General features: G+C 38.7%; 1 protein-coding gene across 7 annotated transcripts in view; it reads left to right on the forward strand.

Moving 5' to 3' along the window:
• The window catches only part of DHX57 (DExH-box helicase 57), a 76389-nt gene that overhangs the window by 21708 nt on the left and 37832 nt on the right, over positions 1-16849 (forward strand). For 4 of the 7 annotated variants that reach the window (XM_049696459.1, XM_033419230.2, XM_033419229.2 and 1 more), the window contains 5 exons: positions 7791-8008; positions 12388-12546; positions 13555-13740; positions 14035-14873; positions 16575-16819. In XM_049696459.1, coding sequence (XP_049552416.1) covers positions 7797-8008; positions 12388-12546; positions 13555-13740; positions 14035-14873; positions 16575-16819 — 1641 coding nt within the window. In that variant the 5' untranslated portion in view covers positions 7791-7796. Of the gene's footprint in view, positions 1-7790; positions 8009-12387; positions 12547-13554; positions 13741-14034; positions 14874-16574; positions 16820-16849 lie in introns of those variants that run through there. The other 3 variants (XM_033419227.2, XM_004265033.3, XM_033419231.2) reach the window with 3 other exon arrangements.

Genomic DNA, 16849 nt, shown 5'->3' on the forward strand with positions numbered 1-16849 from the left:
CACACATGTATCTATTCTTTTTCAAATTCTTTTCCCATTTAGGTTATTACAGAATATTGAGCAGAGTTCTCTGTGCTATACTGTAAGTCCTTGTTGGTTACCTATTTTATCTTATTTTATTTTTTAAAGATTTTATTGATACGGACCATTTTTAAAGTCTTTATTGAATTTGTTACAATATTGCTTCTGTTTTATGTTTTGGTTTTTTGGCTGCGAGGCATGTGAGATCTTAGCTCCCCAACCAGGGATTGAACCCACACCCCCTGCATTGGAAGGTGAAGTCTCAACCACTGGACCGCCAGGAAGTCCCTGGTTATCTATTTTAAATATAGCAGTGTGTATATGTCAATCCCAAGCTCCCAGTCTATCCCTCCCCACCACCCTTCCCTCATGGTAACTGTAAGTTTGTTCTCTAAGTCTGCAATGTTCTCTAAGTCTGTGAGTCTGTTTCTATTTTGTAAATAAGTTCATTTGTATCTTTTTTTTTTAAGATTCCGCATATAAGCCATATCATATATTTGTCTTTCTCTGTCTGACTTACTTCACTTAGTATGATAATCTCCAGGTCCATCCATGTTGCTGCAAATGGCATTATTTCATTCTTTCTTTCTTTATTTTTAAATATTTATTTATTTATTTATTTTGCTGCGCTGGGTCTTAGTTGTAGCACATGGGATCTTCGTTGCAGCATGTGGGATCTTTAGTTGCGGCATGTGGGATCTTTAGCTGTGACATGTGGGCTCTTTTAGTTGCAGCATGTGGGCTCTTAGTTGCAGCATGCAGGATCTAGTTCCCTGACCAGGGATCGAACTCGGGCCCCCTGTGTTAGGAGCACGGAGTCTTAACCACTGGACCACCAGGGGAGTCCCCTACATTATTTCATTCTTTTTAATGGCTGAGTAATATTCCATTATATATGTGTACCGCATCTTCTTTATCCATTCATCTGTCGATAGACATTTAAGTTGCTTTCATGTCTTGGCTGTTGTAAACAGTGCTGCAGTGAACATTGGGGTGCCTGTATCCTTTCTAACCATGTTTTTCTATGGATATATGCCCAGGAGTGGGATTGTGGGATCATATGGTAGCTCTATTTTTAGTTTTTTAAGGAACCTCCATGCTGTTCTCCATAGTGGCTCTACCAATTTACATTCCCACCAACAGTGTAGGAGGGTTCCCTTTTTAGAGTAATTGTTCTAAAACCTAAGTCAGTCGTACCAAGCTTTTGCTTCTGCTCTCTAGTGACTTTCTATTATATTTAGAATAAAATTCAAAGTTCTTCCCAGGACCTACATGGCCATCTACTTTCTGACCTCATCTCGTTTGCTCACTATATTGCAGACCCACCAGACTCCTTACTCTTCATCCAGCCCAGTGCATTGAAGATGTTCTGGACTTGGCCCCTTTTCACCTACTATTGCTTCTGCTTACAATGTACTTTTCACAAATATTTCATGACTCATTTTCTGAATGTTCAGGTGTCTGCTCAATATGACCTCAGAAAGATGACCACTCTAACTCAACCGCTCTATCTAAAATAGCACTCTCAGAGTTTTTTATTTTCTTCATAGCACTTAACTGATATTATGTATTTAGTTAGTGTCTGTCTTACTCTGTAGAAGATAAGCTTCATGAGGCAGGAATTTTTGTTGTCTTTGCTGTTATATCCCTAGGACTTGGCACATAATAAGTGCTTAATAAATATTTGTGGAATGAATAAATAAATGAATGAATCTCCATTCTCACATCAGTCATTTATTCAACCTTCAGCCATTCTTCAAATACATATTGAATTTCTTCTATATGCCAGACACTGTGTTAGAAGTACATTGGTAATCAAAATAGACATAATCCTTGCCTTCAGAGAGCTTTTGGGGAGGCGGGAAGATAAACATAAAAGAAACAATAAATATGAATAATTATGAAGGATTTTGAAGAAAGGACTATCAAGAGACCTAGTTTAATTTCTACATGTTTGTGAATTTTCCAGATATTTCCCTGCTTTTGATTTCAGATTTCATTCCACTGTGGTTGCAAAACATACTTTGTATCATTTCTGTCTTTTAAAATTTATTGAGGTTTTTTTTTATAGCCTAACATATAGTCTGTCCTGGAAAAGTTTCCTTATACACATAAGGAAAATGTATATTTTTATTGGGTAGAGTGTTCTATAGATGTCTCTTAGGTCTAGTTGGTTTATACTGTGTTTCAAGTCTTCTGTTTCTTTATTGATCTTCTGTCTACAGTAAGTCCCCTACGTACGAACCTTCAAGTTGTGAAGTTTCAAAGATGTGAACATGTGTTTGCATGTCCAATCACATAAGTTAGCTCATGTGTCTGGCAAACATCGTCACGTGTGCATCCTCTACAAGTAGTGCTTTTGTGTACTTTACAGTACAGTACTGTATAGAGTACAGTAGTACAGTATCTTTATTTCAAGCCCAGGATGTCCAGAAGCAAGCGTAAAAGCAGCAGTATATAGCTGATTGTGTTAGTTGGGTACCTAGGCTAACTTTGTTGGACTTAGGAACAAATTGGACTTACGAATGAGCTCTCAGAACAGAACTCGTTCGTATGTAGGGGACTTACAGTAGTTGTTCTTTACCATTGTTGAAAGTGGGTATTGAAGTTTCCTACTGCTATGCATTGTCTATTTCTCTGTCCATTTCTTTTTTTTTTTTGGCTGCACTGGGTCTTCGTTGCTGCATGCAGGCTTTCTCTAGTCGCAGTGAGCAGGGGTTACTCTTCATTGCAGTGCCTGGGCTTCTCATTGCGGTGGCTTCTCTTGTTGCAGAGCACGGGCTCTAGGTGCATGGGCTTCAGTACTTGCAGCATGCAGGCCCTAGAGCTTGCGGGCTTCAGTAGTTGCTGTGCATGGGCTCAGTAGTTGCACTGCGTGGGCTCTAGGACACACAGGCTTCAATAGTTGTGGCATGGAGGCTCAGTAGTTGTTGTGCACGGGCTTAGTTGCTCCATGGCATGTGGGATCTTCCTAGGCCAGGGCTCAAACCTGTGTCCCCTACATTGGCAGGTGGATTCTTACCCACTGCGCCACCACGGAAGTCCTCTCTGTTTATTTCTGTCAGTTGTTGCTTTATGTATTCTGGTGCTGTGTTATTAGGTGCAATATAGTTGTAATTGTTAATATCTTCCTCATGGATTAACTCGCTTATCATTATGAAATGTTCTTTATCTCTAACAACATTTTTTTTTTTTTCGCGGTACGCGGGCCTCTCACTGTTGTGGCCTCTCCCGTTGCGGAGCACAGGCTCCGGACGCACAGGCTCAGCGGCCATGGCTCACAGGCCCAGCCGCTCCGTGGCATGTGAGATTTTCCCGGACCGGGGCATGAACCCATGTCCCCTGCATTGGCAGGCAGACTCTCAACCACTGCGCCACCAGGGAAGCCCTCTAAGAACATTTTTTGCTTTAAAGTCTATTTCGTCTGATATTAGCGTAGTCACTCCAACTTTCTTGTGGTTGCTGTTTGCATGATTTGTCTTTTTCCATCCTTTTACTTTTCATTTATTTGTATCTTTGAATTTAAAGTGATAGCATATAGTTGATTCTTGTTTTTATACAGTCTGATAATTTGTCTTTTGATTGAATTGTTCAATCCTTTCACATTTAATGTTATTGGTATAGTGGAATTTACCTTTACCCTTCTACTTTTTGTTGTCTATATGTCTCTTGTCTATTTTGTTTCTCTGTTCCTACTTTACTGCTTTCTTTTGCATTATCATTAAATGAACATTTTATAATTCAGTATTTTAATTTCTTTAATGATTTTTTTCACGATATTTTTTTGAGTTTTTGTTTTTTTTAGTGACTGCCCAAAGGTTTATCTTGTACATCTTGACATATCAGAATCAGCTTCACATTTATACTAGCTCAATTTTAGTAGTGTATTGAAATGTTACTCTCATACAGCTGTATTCCTTTCCCCTCCTTTTTGCAGTATTATTGTTATACATATTACATCTATTAATATTACAAATGCAACTGTACATTCTTTTTTTTAATTGAAATGTAGTTGATTTAAAATGTGTTAGTTTCAGGTGTACAGCAAAGTGATTTAGTTATATGTGTGTGTGTGTGTGTGTGTGTGTGTGTGTGTGTGTGTGTGTGTATTTATATTCTTTTTTAGATTCTTTTCCATTATAGGTTATTATAAGGTACTGAGTATAGTTCCCTGTGCTATACAATAGGTCCTTATTGCTTATCTATTTTATATATAGTAGTGTGTATATTTTAATCCAAAACTTCTAATTTACCCCTCCCCCTTTCCCCCTTTGGTAACCATAAGTTTATTTTTTATGTCTGTGAGTCCATTTCTGTTTTGTAAATAAGTTCATTTGTATCATTTTTTTTTAGATTCCTTATAAAGCAATATCGTATGATCCTTGTCTTTCTCTGTCTGACTTACTTCACTTAGTATGATAATCTCTAGGTCCATCCATGTTGTTGCTAATGGCATTATTTCATTCTTTTTTATGGCTGAGTAATATTCCATTGTGTATATATTACCATATCTTCTTTATCCGATCATCTGTCAGTGGACACTTAAGTTGCTTCCCCAGCTGTACATTGTTACAGTTATTACTTTACCATCTGTAATCATTTTCTTAACCCAGTACAACTATGCTCCCACTGATCTGCTTTGTTCGTTATTGGCAAATATATTACATTTCTGTACATCACAGGTCCAATACTACATTATGTACATACTATTTTATACAATTGCTTTTTAACTCGGTTATGTGAAGAAAGGAGAAAAATATACATTTACACTGTTTTGTTGGTTTTGAGGGGAGGGGGTTTCTGTTTTTGGGGGTTTTTTTGTAATTACACAATTGGTATACATATTGGTGTACATATTACACAATTGGTGCTCCTTGTTTTCTGTGTGGATTCAAATTATCATCTAGGGTCACTTGCTTTAGCTTGAAGAGCTTCCTTTAGTATATTTTTGTAAATCAGGTCTGCTGTCAACAAATTCTCTGCTTTTATCTGAGAAACTTTTAATTTCACCTTCATTCTTGAAAGATAGCTTTTCTGGATATAGGATTATTGGTTGACAGTTCTTTTCTTTAAGTCCTTTGAATGTATTATGTCACTGCCTTCTGGCCTCCATCATTTCTGCCAGAAAGTCAACTGTTAATCTTACTGGGTTTATATCTGGAAGTGTCAAGTTGTTTTTCTCTAAATGCTTTCAAGATTTCTCCTTGTCTTTAACTTTCAGCATTTTTACATACTGTGTCTGTTTAGGGATCTATGGGTGTATCCTACTTGGACTCCTTAGAGCTTCCTGGCTGTGTAGGTTATTGTCTTTCAATAAATTTGAGAAGTCTTCTGCTGTTATTTCTTTTAATATTTTTTCTGCTCTTTTCTCTCTCTCTCTCCCCACTATCCTTCTGGTGCTCCTATTATGCATAATACTAACTTTGGACTTAGTTTGGGTGTAGTTAGTTTGGCTTAGTTTGGGCTTAGTTTGTTCTTCTTTTTTCTGGTTCCTTGAGGTGTAAATTTAGATTGTTTATTTGATATCTTTTCTTTTTCGTAATGTAGGCATTTATTGCTCTAAACTGTCCTCTTAAAACTCCTTTTGCTGCATCCCATAAGTTTTGGTATGTTGTGTTTCCACTTTCAATTGTTTAAAGATATTTTAAAATTTCCCTCTTGATTTTGTCTTTGACCCATTGGTTGTTCAGAATCATGTTATTTAATGTCCACATATTTATGAGTTTTCCAGTTTTCCTTCTGTTATTGATTTCTAGTTTCATACCATTGTGGTTAGAAAAGATGCTTGATCTGATTTCAGTCTTCTTAAGTTTGTCAAGACTTGTTTTATAGCCTAAGATATGATCTATCCTGGAGAATATTCCATGTGCATTTGAGAAGAAAATGTAGTCTCCTGCTTTGAATGGAATGTTCTGTGTATGTCTGTTAGGTCCATTTGGCTTAAATTATAGTTCAAGTCCAATATTTCTTTACTGATTTTTCTTTCTGGATGATCTGACCATTGTTGAAAGTGTGGTATTAAAGTCCCTTATTATTTTTGTGTTGCCGTCTATTTCTCTCTTCAATTATGTTAATATTTGCTTTATATATTTAGGTGCTCTGATGTTGGGAGCATAAATACTTACAATTGTTAGATTCTCTTGATGAATTGACCCCTTGATCGTTATATGATGATCTTCTTTGTCTCTTGTTACAGTATTTGACTTAAAAGCTATTTTGTCTAAGTACAGCTACCCCTGCTGTCTTTTTTTTTTTTTTTTTTGCGGTACGCGGGCCTCTCACTGCTGTGGTCCCTCCTGCTGCGGAGCACAGGCTCCGGACGCGCAGGCTCAGTGGCCATGGCTCATGGGCCCAGCTGCTCCACGGCACGTGGGATCCTCCCGGACCAGGGCACGAACCCGCGTCCCCTGCATCGGCAGGCAGACTCTCAACCACTGCGCCACCAGGGAAGCCCGCCTGCTGTCTTTTGGTTTCCATGTGCATTTACTGTCTTTTACGTACCTTCAGTTTCAGTCTATGTGTGTCTTTAAAGCTGAAGTGATTCTGTTGTAGGCAGCATGTAGTTGAGTCTTTTTTTTTTAACTTTTTAAAATTTATTTTTGGCTGCATTGGGTCTTTGTTGCTGCATGCAGGCTTTCTCAAGTTGTGGTGAGCGGGGTCTATTCTTCGTTGTGGTGTGTTGGCTTCTCATAGCAGTGGCTTCTCTTGTCGCGTAGCACAGGCTCTAGACACGAGGGCTTCAGTAGTTGTAGCATATGGGCTCAGTAGTTGTGGCTTGCGAGCTCTAGAGCACAGACTCAGTAGTTGTGGCACATGGGCTTAGTTGTTCCGCGGCACATGGAATCTTCCCAGACCAGGGCTCGAACCTGTGTCCCCTGCATTGGCAGGTGGATTCTTAACCACTGCGCCACCAGGGAAGTCCCGAGTGTTGTTTTTTTATCCATTCGGCTACTCTGTGTATTTTGATAGGAGAATTTAGTCCATTTACATTTGAAGTAATTATTGATAGGTAAGGGCTTACTATTGCCATTTTGATTGTTGTTTCCTGGGTGTTTTATAGATCCTTTGTTTCTTTCTCTCTTGCTGTCTTCCTTTGTGATTTGATGATTTTCTGTAGTGGTATGCTTTGATTCCTTCCTCATTATCTTTTATGTATCTACTATAGATTTTTGCTGTGTAATTTGTTTCGTTTTGTTTTGTATTTTTGCTTTTTACCATGAGACTGACATAAAACATCTTTTAGTTGTAACATTCTATTTTAAGCTGATAACATCTTAACTTTGATTGCATACAAAACTCTACAGTTATTACTTTCAAATTTCCCCCAGGCAAAGTCTCTGAGCTAGGGCTGTGTTTCTGCAAGTGTATATGTAAATATAAATTTTACTTATCAAATTATGTATTAAATACATGAAAACATCTCTTCTCAACTAGAGTTTTTTAAACCCTATGCAAGACCTAACCAGATCAGAACGTAGCATTGGACCCTACACACCCTATGTATGATTTGAAACTTCTCCATGTGTTTCTGATGCACATCCTGGTTAAGAAGTCTGTGTCAGAGACGCTCACTAAATATTAATCCTGAGGGGGATATGCTTGTAAATCTTTTGTGAAGCAGTTTATCCATGCTTGTCCTAAACTGGCCCTTTTAAAGTATGCATTTTCCTTTTTTTCTTTAAAATAGGCTATTTCCATAACTTGACAAACAAAGGATTATTATACTTGTCTGATTTTTATAATGTCTGTATTACTTTTTTCTCTTGCAGGTGAAAATGAGTTCTTCAATAAGAAGAAAAGGCAAGCCAGGGAAAGGAGGTGGAAAGGGTTCTTCCAGAGGAGGAAGAGGAGGCAGAAGTCATGCTAGTAAATCTCATGGGGGTGGCAGCGGTGGCGGTGGCATTGGTGGCAATAGAAAGGCCTCAAGTAGAATTTGGGATGATGGCGATGACTTTTGTATCTTCAGTGAATCAAGGCATTCATCCAGGTCATTATACTCTTTGAATATTCAAATGTGAAAACAGTATCAATTCCTGATCTAACAGATGACTAAGACAAAGGGGGAAAATGTCAAGTAATTCTGGCCAAGTTATCTTCTCTTGTTTTAAAGCCCCTTCTTTGTAACCTTTTCTAAAGGCATGATGGCAAATAACACCTTTTGTTAGGCCAGGGATGGGGGTGGTGCTTTGAAATCTGGAGTTAATTTTAACTTCCACATGACACTGTGAATTGAGTATAATATTGTTATTGTAATCAGTATTACTAGGAAAGTAAATATTGGAAATGGTGAAGGTGATGAAAATTATTTTAAGTATTTCTTAGGCATTGTAGTTTGAAGGTCTCCAAATGAGATCTGGCTATACTCCATCTGTCTAGTTGATGAATTATCTATTTTCCAACCAGATCAACCAAATAGGCAGTTAGATTCAAGAGACTATACTGTATAGGATGTTATAGGCCATTATAAGGATTTTGTTTGTTTTTGTTTTTCTTTAAGTTTTAAAAGTCATGTTCATTGAAGTGTAATTTACGTTCAGTAAAACTCAACCTAAAATTTGACAAATGCAATCATCGCCATAAACAGCTCTTCAAAACTCCCACATGCCCTTTGCAACACACTCCTCCCTGATCCTTAGGAATCCATTGATCTGTTTTCTGTCAAAGGGGTCAGATATAAACATTAAAATTATTTATTATAGAAAAAATCGTAAGCACATAAAACCAAGTTTTTAAAAGGATACTTTGGAATATATAATCTTTAGAATAGTTCAAAGAATGGGATTTTAAAATAACCTTTGAAAATTAAAGCACAGTTGAGAAAGTTGTCTTAGGATAGTTATAGAATAGCTAGTCTAGTTATTGTGTCAAGCTTCAGGCTGGGGCTGGTCAGTAGAAAAACTATTTTAAATAATGGAATTGAATTCTACAGACATTCTCAACGGGGCAGACATACGTTCTCACAGGTATTTGGCACCTCAAAAGTTCACCCCTGCTACCACCAGGAAAGGTCAAGGAAAGCAAAAACATCTGTTCTGTATATATCAGTCATCACATGTTCAAATACACCTTACCTACCTGAAGTGCTTCTTTCAAGTGCCACAATTCTGTCTTTCAAGCACCAGCTGTGAGGTGTGTCAGCATCTTGAACTGGACTGAGCCAAGTCACGTGCCATGGCCAAAAAGGCCATTATAAGGACTTCGGCTTTGCTTTGAGTAAAATGGGAAGCCATTGAAGGTTTTGAGGCAAGTGTGTGTGACATCAATCACTCTAGCCAGAGTCACTGCTATTCAGTATATCCCTTCATGTGAATTAGAAAATGGTGCCCCTTTCTTTGGGCAGTTATAGCTCCAGGATGGATGTCTTGGCAAGCAGAGCATAGACTGGATTTTAGCTTTTGCTGTCCCCTCCTTCCCTACTTTAGGACCCTTTGCATAGTGTATAGTCTGTGCACCCATATTCAGTGGCCCTGCCTCAGTGTGCTCTGTGGAGAATAGACTACAGGGGGACATGGGTTGGAAGCAGGAAGACCAGTTAGAAGGTACACTCCAAGTGGCAATTTCATAGGCAATTTAATATATAAGTCTGGAGTTCAAGAATAAGATCTAGGCTAGAGAAGTAAGTGTATGAGTCCTCTAGGAATAAATGTACTTTAAGGCTGTGGGACTGGATGAGATAGGATATAGAGAAGAGGTCTGAACTTTGAGCCCTGGGGCACTCTAGGCTTTAGAACTGAGAGAGATTAGGAAAATGTGACAAAGTAGATTGAGGAGTTGCCAGTGAAGTAGGAGGAAGACTAAGCTTATTTCTGGAAGTCAAGGAATGAAGGTATTTTCAAGGGAAGTATCCAATCAGATTGGATTGGATACTTAAAGGGAATACGCAAGTTGTATAAAAAATGCTTCTAATAGGTCAAGAAAAATGTGTTCCGGGAGTTCCCTGGTGGTCCAGTGGTGAGGACTTTCACTGCTGTGGCCCCAGGTTCAATCCCTGGTCGGGAACTAAGATGCCACAGGTTGCGTGGCACAGCCAATATAAAGAAAAAAGAAAAATGTGTTCTGACGATTGTCCACTGGATTTGGCAATGTGGATAGCATGGGCAACCTTGACGAGAGCTGTTTGGTTTAGTATGCTTAGTGTGGAGAAAACCCTATTGGAGTGTGTTTCAGAGAGAAGAGGAAAGAAAGTAGTGACAAAGACAATGATTTAGATAACCCTTTGAGGGAGTTTTTCCCTAAAGGGCAGGGGAGGGAGGAGAGATAGGATAATAGCTTGAGAGGGATATGCAGTCAAAGGGAAGATTTTTTTTTTAAGATGGTAGATGTTATATAGCATGTCTGTAAGCTGATGGAAATGATCCAAAGGAGAATGAAGAACTGATGATCTGATGATGCAGAGGGAGGGATAAGTGCTGGAATGATTTCCTTGAGGAGGTTAAAGAGATTGTGTGTACAGTATACAGAGGGACTGACTTTAGGATCGAGAATGGTTCATCCTTAGGAACTGGAAGGAAGGCAAAGTATAGGGGTTTACAAATAAGAGGTAGATGAGATAGGAGCATATGGAAGTTCTCCCCCTACCCACCCCCCCCTTTTTTTTTTCTAATCATGAGGAAACAATCAGACAAGTCCAAATAGTGAGAATTCTACAAGACAGCTAGCCTAAGTGCTTCAAAAAAGTCACTGCCAGGAAATAGGTGGGGGAACTATTCTAAATTAAAGGAGTTTGAAAAACAGCTAACTAAATGTCATTTTAAACTAGGTACTCATTAAGAAAATCTGTAGAAGACATGATTGAGGCAGTTAGGAACTTTGAATATGGATTATATATTAGATGATATCAATATAAGATATCTTGTGAGTGATAAGAGTACTGTGGTTATATAAAAGTATGTCTCTGTTCTTAGGAAATAACATGCTGAAGTATTTAAGAGTGAATGTGATGCCTGCAACTTACATTCAGATGGTTCAGCAGAGCATGCATGTACATATATGAGGGAGCATATATATATGCATCTGTGTGTGGAGAGAGAGAAATAAGAGAAGGGCATAATGTGTGTGTGCATTTAAGTATGGCAGTTGTTAACAATTGGTGAATCTTGGTAAATGGTGTTAATTTCTGTAGATTTAAAATTTTTTGAAACCAAAAGGGGTAATGATGAATTTGGGCTAACGTTTCTTTTCAGAGGTTGCAACTAAGTGGTTAAAAACAAGTCTATTCTATTTTCTCCTTTGGTACCCAGTTTTGCGAGTGTAAGTGTGTGGTTCTTTTCAAAGTCTCAATAATGTGTTGGATTTTCAATGCAGAGAAAGTTTCTGCCATTTCCCTAGATTTGTGAAAATTTATAATGAAACCAGCCAAGTGAAAAAAAGAAATTTAGTGAGTAAAGTTAAACTTTAGAGCTGATTATTGTTTTAAATATTAAAAAGTATCCCTAAAAAAAATCTAAATTCCAAAAATGAAAGATTGGTGAAATAAATTCTAGTACCTCTATATGTATGTGTAACCATTTAAAAGTTAAGTTGTAGGAAAATATTTAATTTGGGGGAAATGACAGTTTTATTTTGATAAGGAAATAAAGCAAATTATAAAAGATTATATGTGCTGTACAATTTTATAAAAAATGTATGTGAAAAAGAATGATGTGATTTAAGATGACTTCTGTTTTCTTCTTGGTTCTCTACTTTTCTACAGTGAACATGTATTATTATGATTTTTGTAATCAGGAAATAATAATTTAGGTAAATATTTCAAAAATAGGGCTAGGGCTTCCCTGGTGGCGCAGTGGTTGAGAGTCCGCCTGCCGATGCAGGGGACACGGGTTCATGCCCCGGTCCGGGAGGATCCCACATGCCACGGAGCGGCTGGGCCCGTGAGCCATGGCCACTGAGCCTGTGCGTCTGGAGCCTGTGCTCCACAACGGGAGAGGCCGCAGCAGTGAGAGGCCCACGTACCGCAAAAAAAAATAATAATAATAATGCCTAATATTCACAAGATAGGACTCTCTGTTGTTTTCAGATCAAGTACCTCAAATAGAATGAAATATGTACTCTTTGTATGTAGCACATTTCTTTTGAACATCCACTAGTGCAGAAGGAGTCACCATAGCATTACTTTCTCCAGAGGACTCTTGAGTTAGTGAAGCCAGATTTAATGATGAAGCATCGAATCAGGTTTTTCTCCAGCAGTTTCAATATAATGAAATCTGGTAAATACTGTAGAAAATAGAGAATCTCTTCACATTCATTGTCATCTTTTGTAGGGTATTTGACAGTCCAGTCATGTTATATGTATTTGGGGACCCTGAGGAGAGTGTAAAAGTTCTGCTCACGGATAAATGTGTAATTTTGTTCTTGTGTCCTTTGCAGACCTAGTAACAGTAGCGTGAGAAAAGGGGACGCACACCCCAAATGGAAGCCTGAAGCCAAAGCACCCCTTCAGACTCTACATATGACTTCTGAGAATCAAGAAAAAGTGAAAGCTCTTCTCCGAGACCTGCAAGAACAAGATGCAGATGCTGGATCTGAGTAAATTATCTTATTTCAGTAAATTACTATATTGAGGAAGCTGCACTGGCAGTGCGAGGGTTCTGTGTGTCTTTGGAATACTGTATCAGTACTGATCCTGTAGTGGCTGTATAACTAGTTGAAAGTGAGCCAAGAGAAATACAAGAATAATTATTCAGCAACAGTTTTAGAGTGAGTTTGTTTTGCAATATCTGTGAGCAATGGTACAGATCGCCTTTTCATCTTTACTTTTTCTAGGACAGTGCTAATATGGATTCAGTAGTTGCTTTATTGATAACCTTTCAAGTAAAACCTTGTAGTGAACAAGTAGAAGCATTGTTCTAGGAGCAAATATTGAGTTGATCAGATGAAGTCTTATGATTACACTTCTCATGACCATCTGCCTAAGAGAAAGATTGTTTTAGACTTTTGGCTGTTTTGCTTTGTGATTTCAGTTGGAGAGGTTAATCCTTTCCATTTGCCAGAATTAATGAACGGTCAGTCATGAACAGCTCAATTTCCATCCTATCTACAAATTGCATATCTGTCTTAAATTTAGGAAAGGTGGTTATGCAGCAAAGCAAAAAAAAAAATAGCGATGGTTTTTATAAATGTGAAGAGAGAGAGGATAGCCAAGGCTTCTGTAGTTAAGAACACAGACTCTGGGTCAGACTACCTTGGTTAAAATCTCTAGTTGCTCTTTACTTTATAACCTTTGGCAGTTACTAATCTTCTCTTAAATTTTAGTTGATCATCTGAAAAAAAAAAAATAGAGATTCCAATCTGGCTGGGTTATTGGGAAGATTTTCAAAGCGATAGTATATATAAAACATTTAACATAGTACCTGGCAGGTAATAAATCTGTTACTTGCCGAGATATAAATTAATAGGTCAATAAAAATAAATCAGTGACTGAATAGTGGTCAGGATTCTCTGTCCTTTGGTTCCTTGAATTAAATTCTTAGACTCTTACTAAATTTTTCTTCGAGGAAAGTAGAAGTTAATATATGAAAATGTTACTTTTGCCAGAAGAGGTGTTTCTGGGGAGGAAGAAGATGATGAGCCTGACTATGATGATGAGCAGTACTGGTCAGCTGGACGAGAAGCTTCCCTTGTTCCCGACTCAGATCCTTTGGAATGTGCTGGTTCAGGCCTGGTGGAGCCTCATCATCCGGAATTTACAGTCTCAACATTTGCAGTGCAAAAACTTTCCAGGTTTGCTTTCATCATTTATGGGAAAATTGAAGGAAACCGAAAGTGTATTATAAACGCACCTACCACTCCTCGAATACTTTCGTGTAGTGTGCGTTCCAGTGGTACCTGATACGCCCAGTATCCTCTCTTTTAGGATAGGGAGATGAAGGAGGCGTTAGTATTATCAGGTACACTTTTTCAAGACACAAACCCTGCCTATGTATAGTTATGCCTTCCCATATACGTATTTAAATGAATTTCTCTTTTGAGGTTTGATATTACTCAGTCGTTTTTGTCGTGCTTCTCACTTGGCAGGTATGGTTTCAACACCGAGCACTGTCAGGTAGCCCTGAGAATTTGCAATGGAGACATGGGGGCATCACTGGAACATCTGCTCACCCAGTGTTTTTCAGAGACATTTGGAGAGAGGATGAAGGTGTCTGAGGCCGTTGCGCGTATAAGCTTGGATGAGTGTGTGGAGCAGCGACAGGAAGAGGCCTTTGCTCTCAAGTCAATCTGTGGAGAAAAATTTATAGAAAGAATTCAGAACAGAGTCTGGACCATTGGATTAGAACTGGGGTATTTGACGAGTAAATTCTGCAGATCCAAGCAAAAGGAAAGTACCAAAAATATACAGGAGACGTCACTTGAAATCTGTAAATTTTACCTCAAAGGAAGTTGCAAATTTGGATCAAAGTGCAAATTCAAACATGAAGTGTCCCCAAATCAAATTGTTGGAAGAGCAGAAAGAAGTGTAGATGATTCTCATCTAAATGCTGACGAAGATGCATCTTTTTTATACGAACTTGAAATTCGATTTTCTAAAGACCACAAATACCCCTACCAAGCTCCCCTTGTGGCATTTTATTCCACCAATGAGAATCTACCTCTGGCTTGTCGTTTACATATTTCTGAGTTCCTTTATGGCAAGGCCTTGACATTTGCAGAAACTTCAGAACCTGTTGTATATTCTTTGATAACCCTTTTAGAGGAAGAATCAGAAATAACCAAGTTACTAACATATACCCATCACAAGTACAGTGTCCCTCCTGTGAACTTTCTGCCAGTATCCTCTGGGACCAGAATAAATAATCCTGTCTGTCGTAAACCAGTGATTGCAAGTAATTCGTTTCTTTCAAATCAAATTCCAGAAGGTATGTAAGTCATTGATGAGGTGTTGTGGAGGCGGGATTTGGAATGATGGATTACAGCAATCAGAGGCTCTGAGGGCTGGTGTAGGATCTCCCCTGAGCTATGACCTGACTTTACTTGTAAGGCCTAATTCTGTCACTGTGTTCTGGCTCCCTGAATTGAAAGTCTGTAGTGATGTATAAGTTTATTAGCAGTCGAGGGCTGGAAGAACCTTAAACATCCTTCCAGAAAAGTCTGTTTCGTGTAATCCATTTGGTTTCCTGTGATTACTTCTGTTATTGTATATAGGATTACTTTAAAATGAGTTTTTAGAGATACTTCTCTTTCTATACCACCATCCATACCCTCCTGCTTTTAGTATGCTAGACCCCCAAAAGTCATTAGGGGATGTCTCTCTTTATGGGTCCCTAAATCCTCAAATAGAGAAATGTTTGTACGAGCCTCTGGCTTCCTTCAGATCCGAGTGTGCCATGCAGAGTCGTACATCACAAGTAACCCCCCTTTCAGAGTTCACCGTAGGATCTCTCTTATTTTTTGCCACCTCTCTTTCAGAGCAGCAAGTTTTATTATTTCCCAGGAGTTCCTAGGTAAATGTCAACAGGTAGAGAACAGTGAAACTGCACCGAGATGCGGATGCCGGACAGCTGGCTAGGTTCCCCCACTGGCCCCTTGACTCGCTCCCAACCTGCCGCGAGTTCTAGCACTCAGATGTATTCCTCAAGAAATGACAAACTGTGTGTCGTGAACTTTTTTTTTAAGATAACAGCTTTATTAAGATATAATTTACACACCATAAAATTTACTCTTTTGAAGTGTACAATTCAGTGGTTTTTAGTATATTAACAGAGTTGTGCAGCCATGACCACTGTCTAACTCTGGAACGTTTTCATCACCCCAGAAAGAAACTCTGTACCTGTTAGCAAGTCACTCCTCATTTCTCCCTTCCCCCAACCCCTAACAACCGTGAGTCTATATTCTGTCTCTGGATTTGCCTTTTCTGGACATTTCATGGAGATGGAATCATATAGTAAATATGAGGTCTTTTGTGATTGGCTTCTTTCACTTAGCATAATGTTTTCAAGGTTCATCCATGTTGTAGCATGTATCAGTACTTCATTCCTTTTTATTACTGAATACTATTCCATTATATGGACATACCACATTTCATTTATTGATTCATCATATGTTAGACATTTGGGTTATTTTGTGTCATGGAATTGTAGGTACACTTGCAAATATTTGAAACTTTCAGTTAATTTCTGAATGTACAGAGTCTACTGGATTAACAAGGCAGGGCATGATTTTCTTTTTTGTTTTTTGGTTTTTTTTTTGCGGTACGCGGGCCTCTCACTGTTGTGGCCTCTTCCGTTGCGGAGCACAGGCTCTGGACGCGCAGGCTCAGCGGCCACGGCTCACGGGCCCAGCCGCTCCGCGGCATGTGGGATCTTCCCGGACCGGGGCACGAACCCGTGTCCCCTGCATCGGCAGGCGGACTCTCAACCACTGCGCCACCAGGGAAGCCCTTTTCTTTGTTTTTAATTTGATTTAACCAGAGCCACTGACACTTGATTAAAGTTTATTTGGAGATGCATTTTAAGTTCTTTAGCAGTAGAAGTAGTAGTGTGGAAATGAATGAACTTGTTTTATTCAAGCTTTAACTTTTTCTCCATTTTATGATTTTTTTGTTGTTGTTACTTTGTTAGATAGTGACTTTTCCCTGCTAAAGAAAGGGCTCCATATCGAAAACGTTTCCTTTTATCCCCTTCAAGTTGAAAAGGAATCAGAGCCTGAGGAGGAGACAGATGAGGATGAAGGTCCTGCACCAGTTATGGTGGAGAATGAAAGCTATGTCAACCTTAAGAAAAAGATTTCCAAAAGATATGACTGGCAGGCAAAATCAGTACATGCTGAGAATGTCAAAATCTGCAAGCAGTTCCGAATAAAACAGGTAGGGTATTCTGAGAGAATGGCTAGCATT

This window comes from Orcinus orca, chromosome 13 (genome assembly GCF_937001465.1).
Source record: "Orcinus orca chromosome 13, mOrcOrc1.1, whole genome shotgun sequence".
Taxonomy (NCBI): domain Eukaryota; kingdom Metazoa; phylum Chordata; class Mammalia; order Artiodactyla; family Delphinidae; genus Orcinus; species Orcinus orca.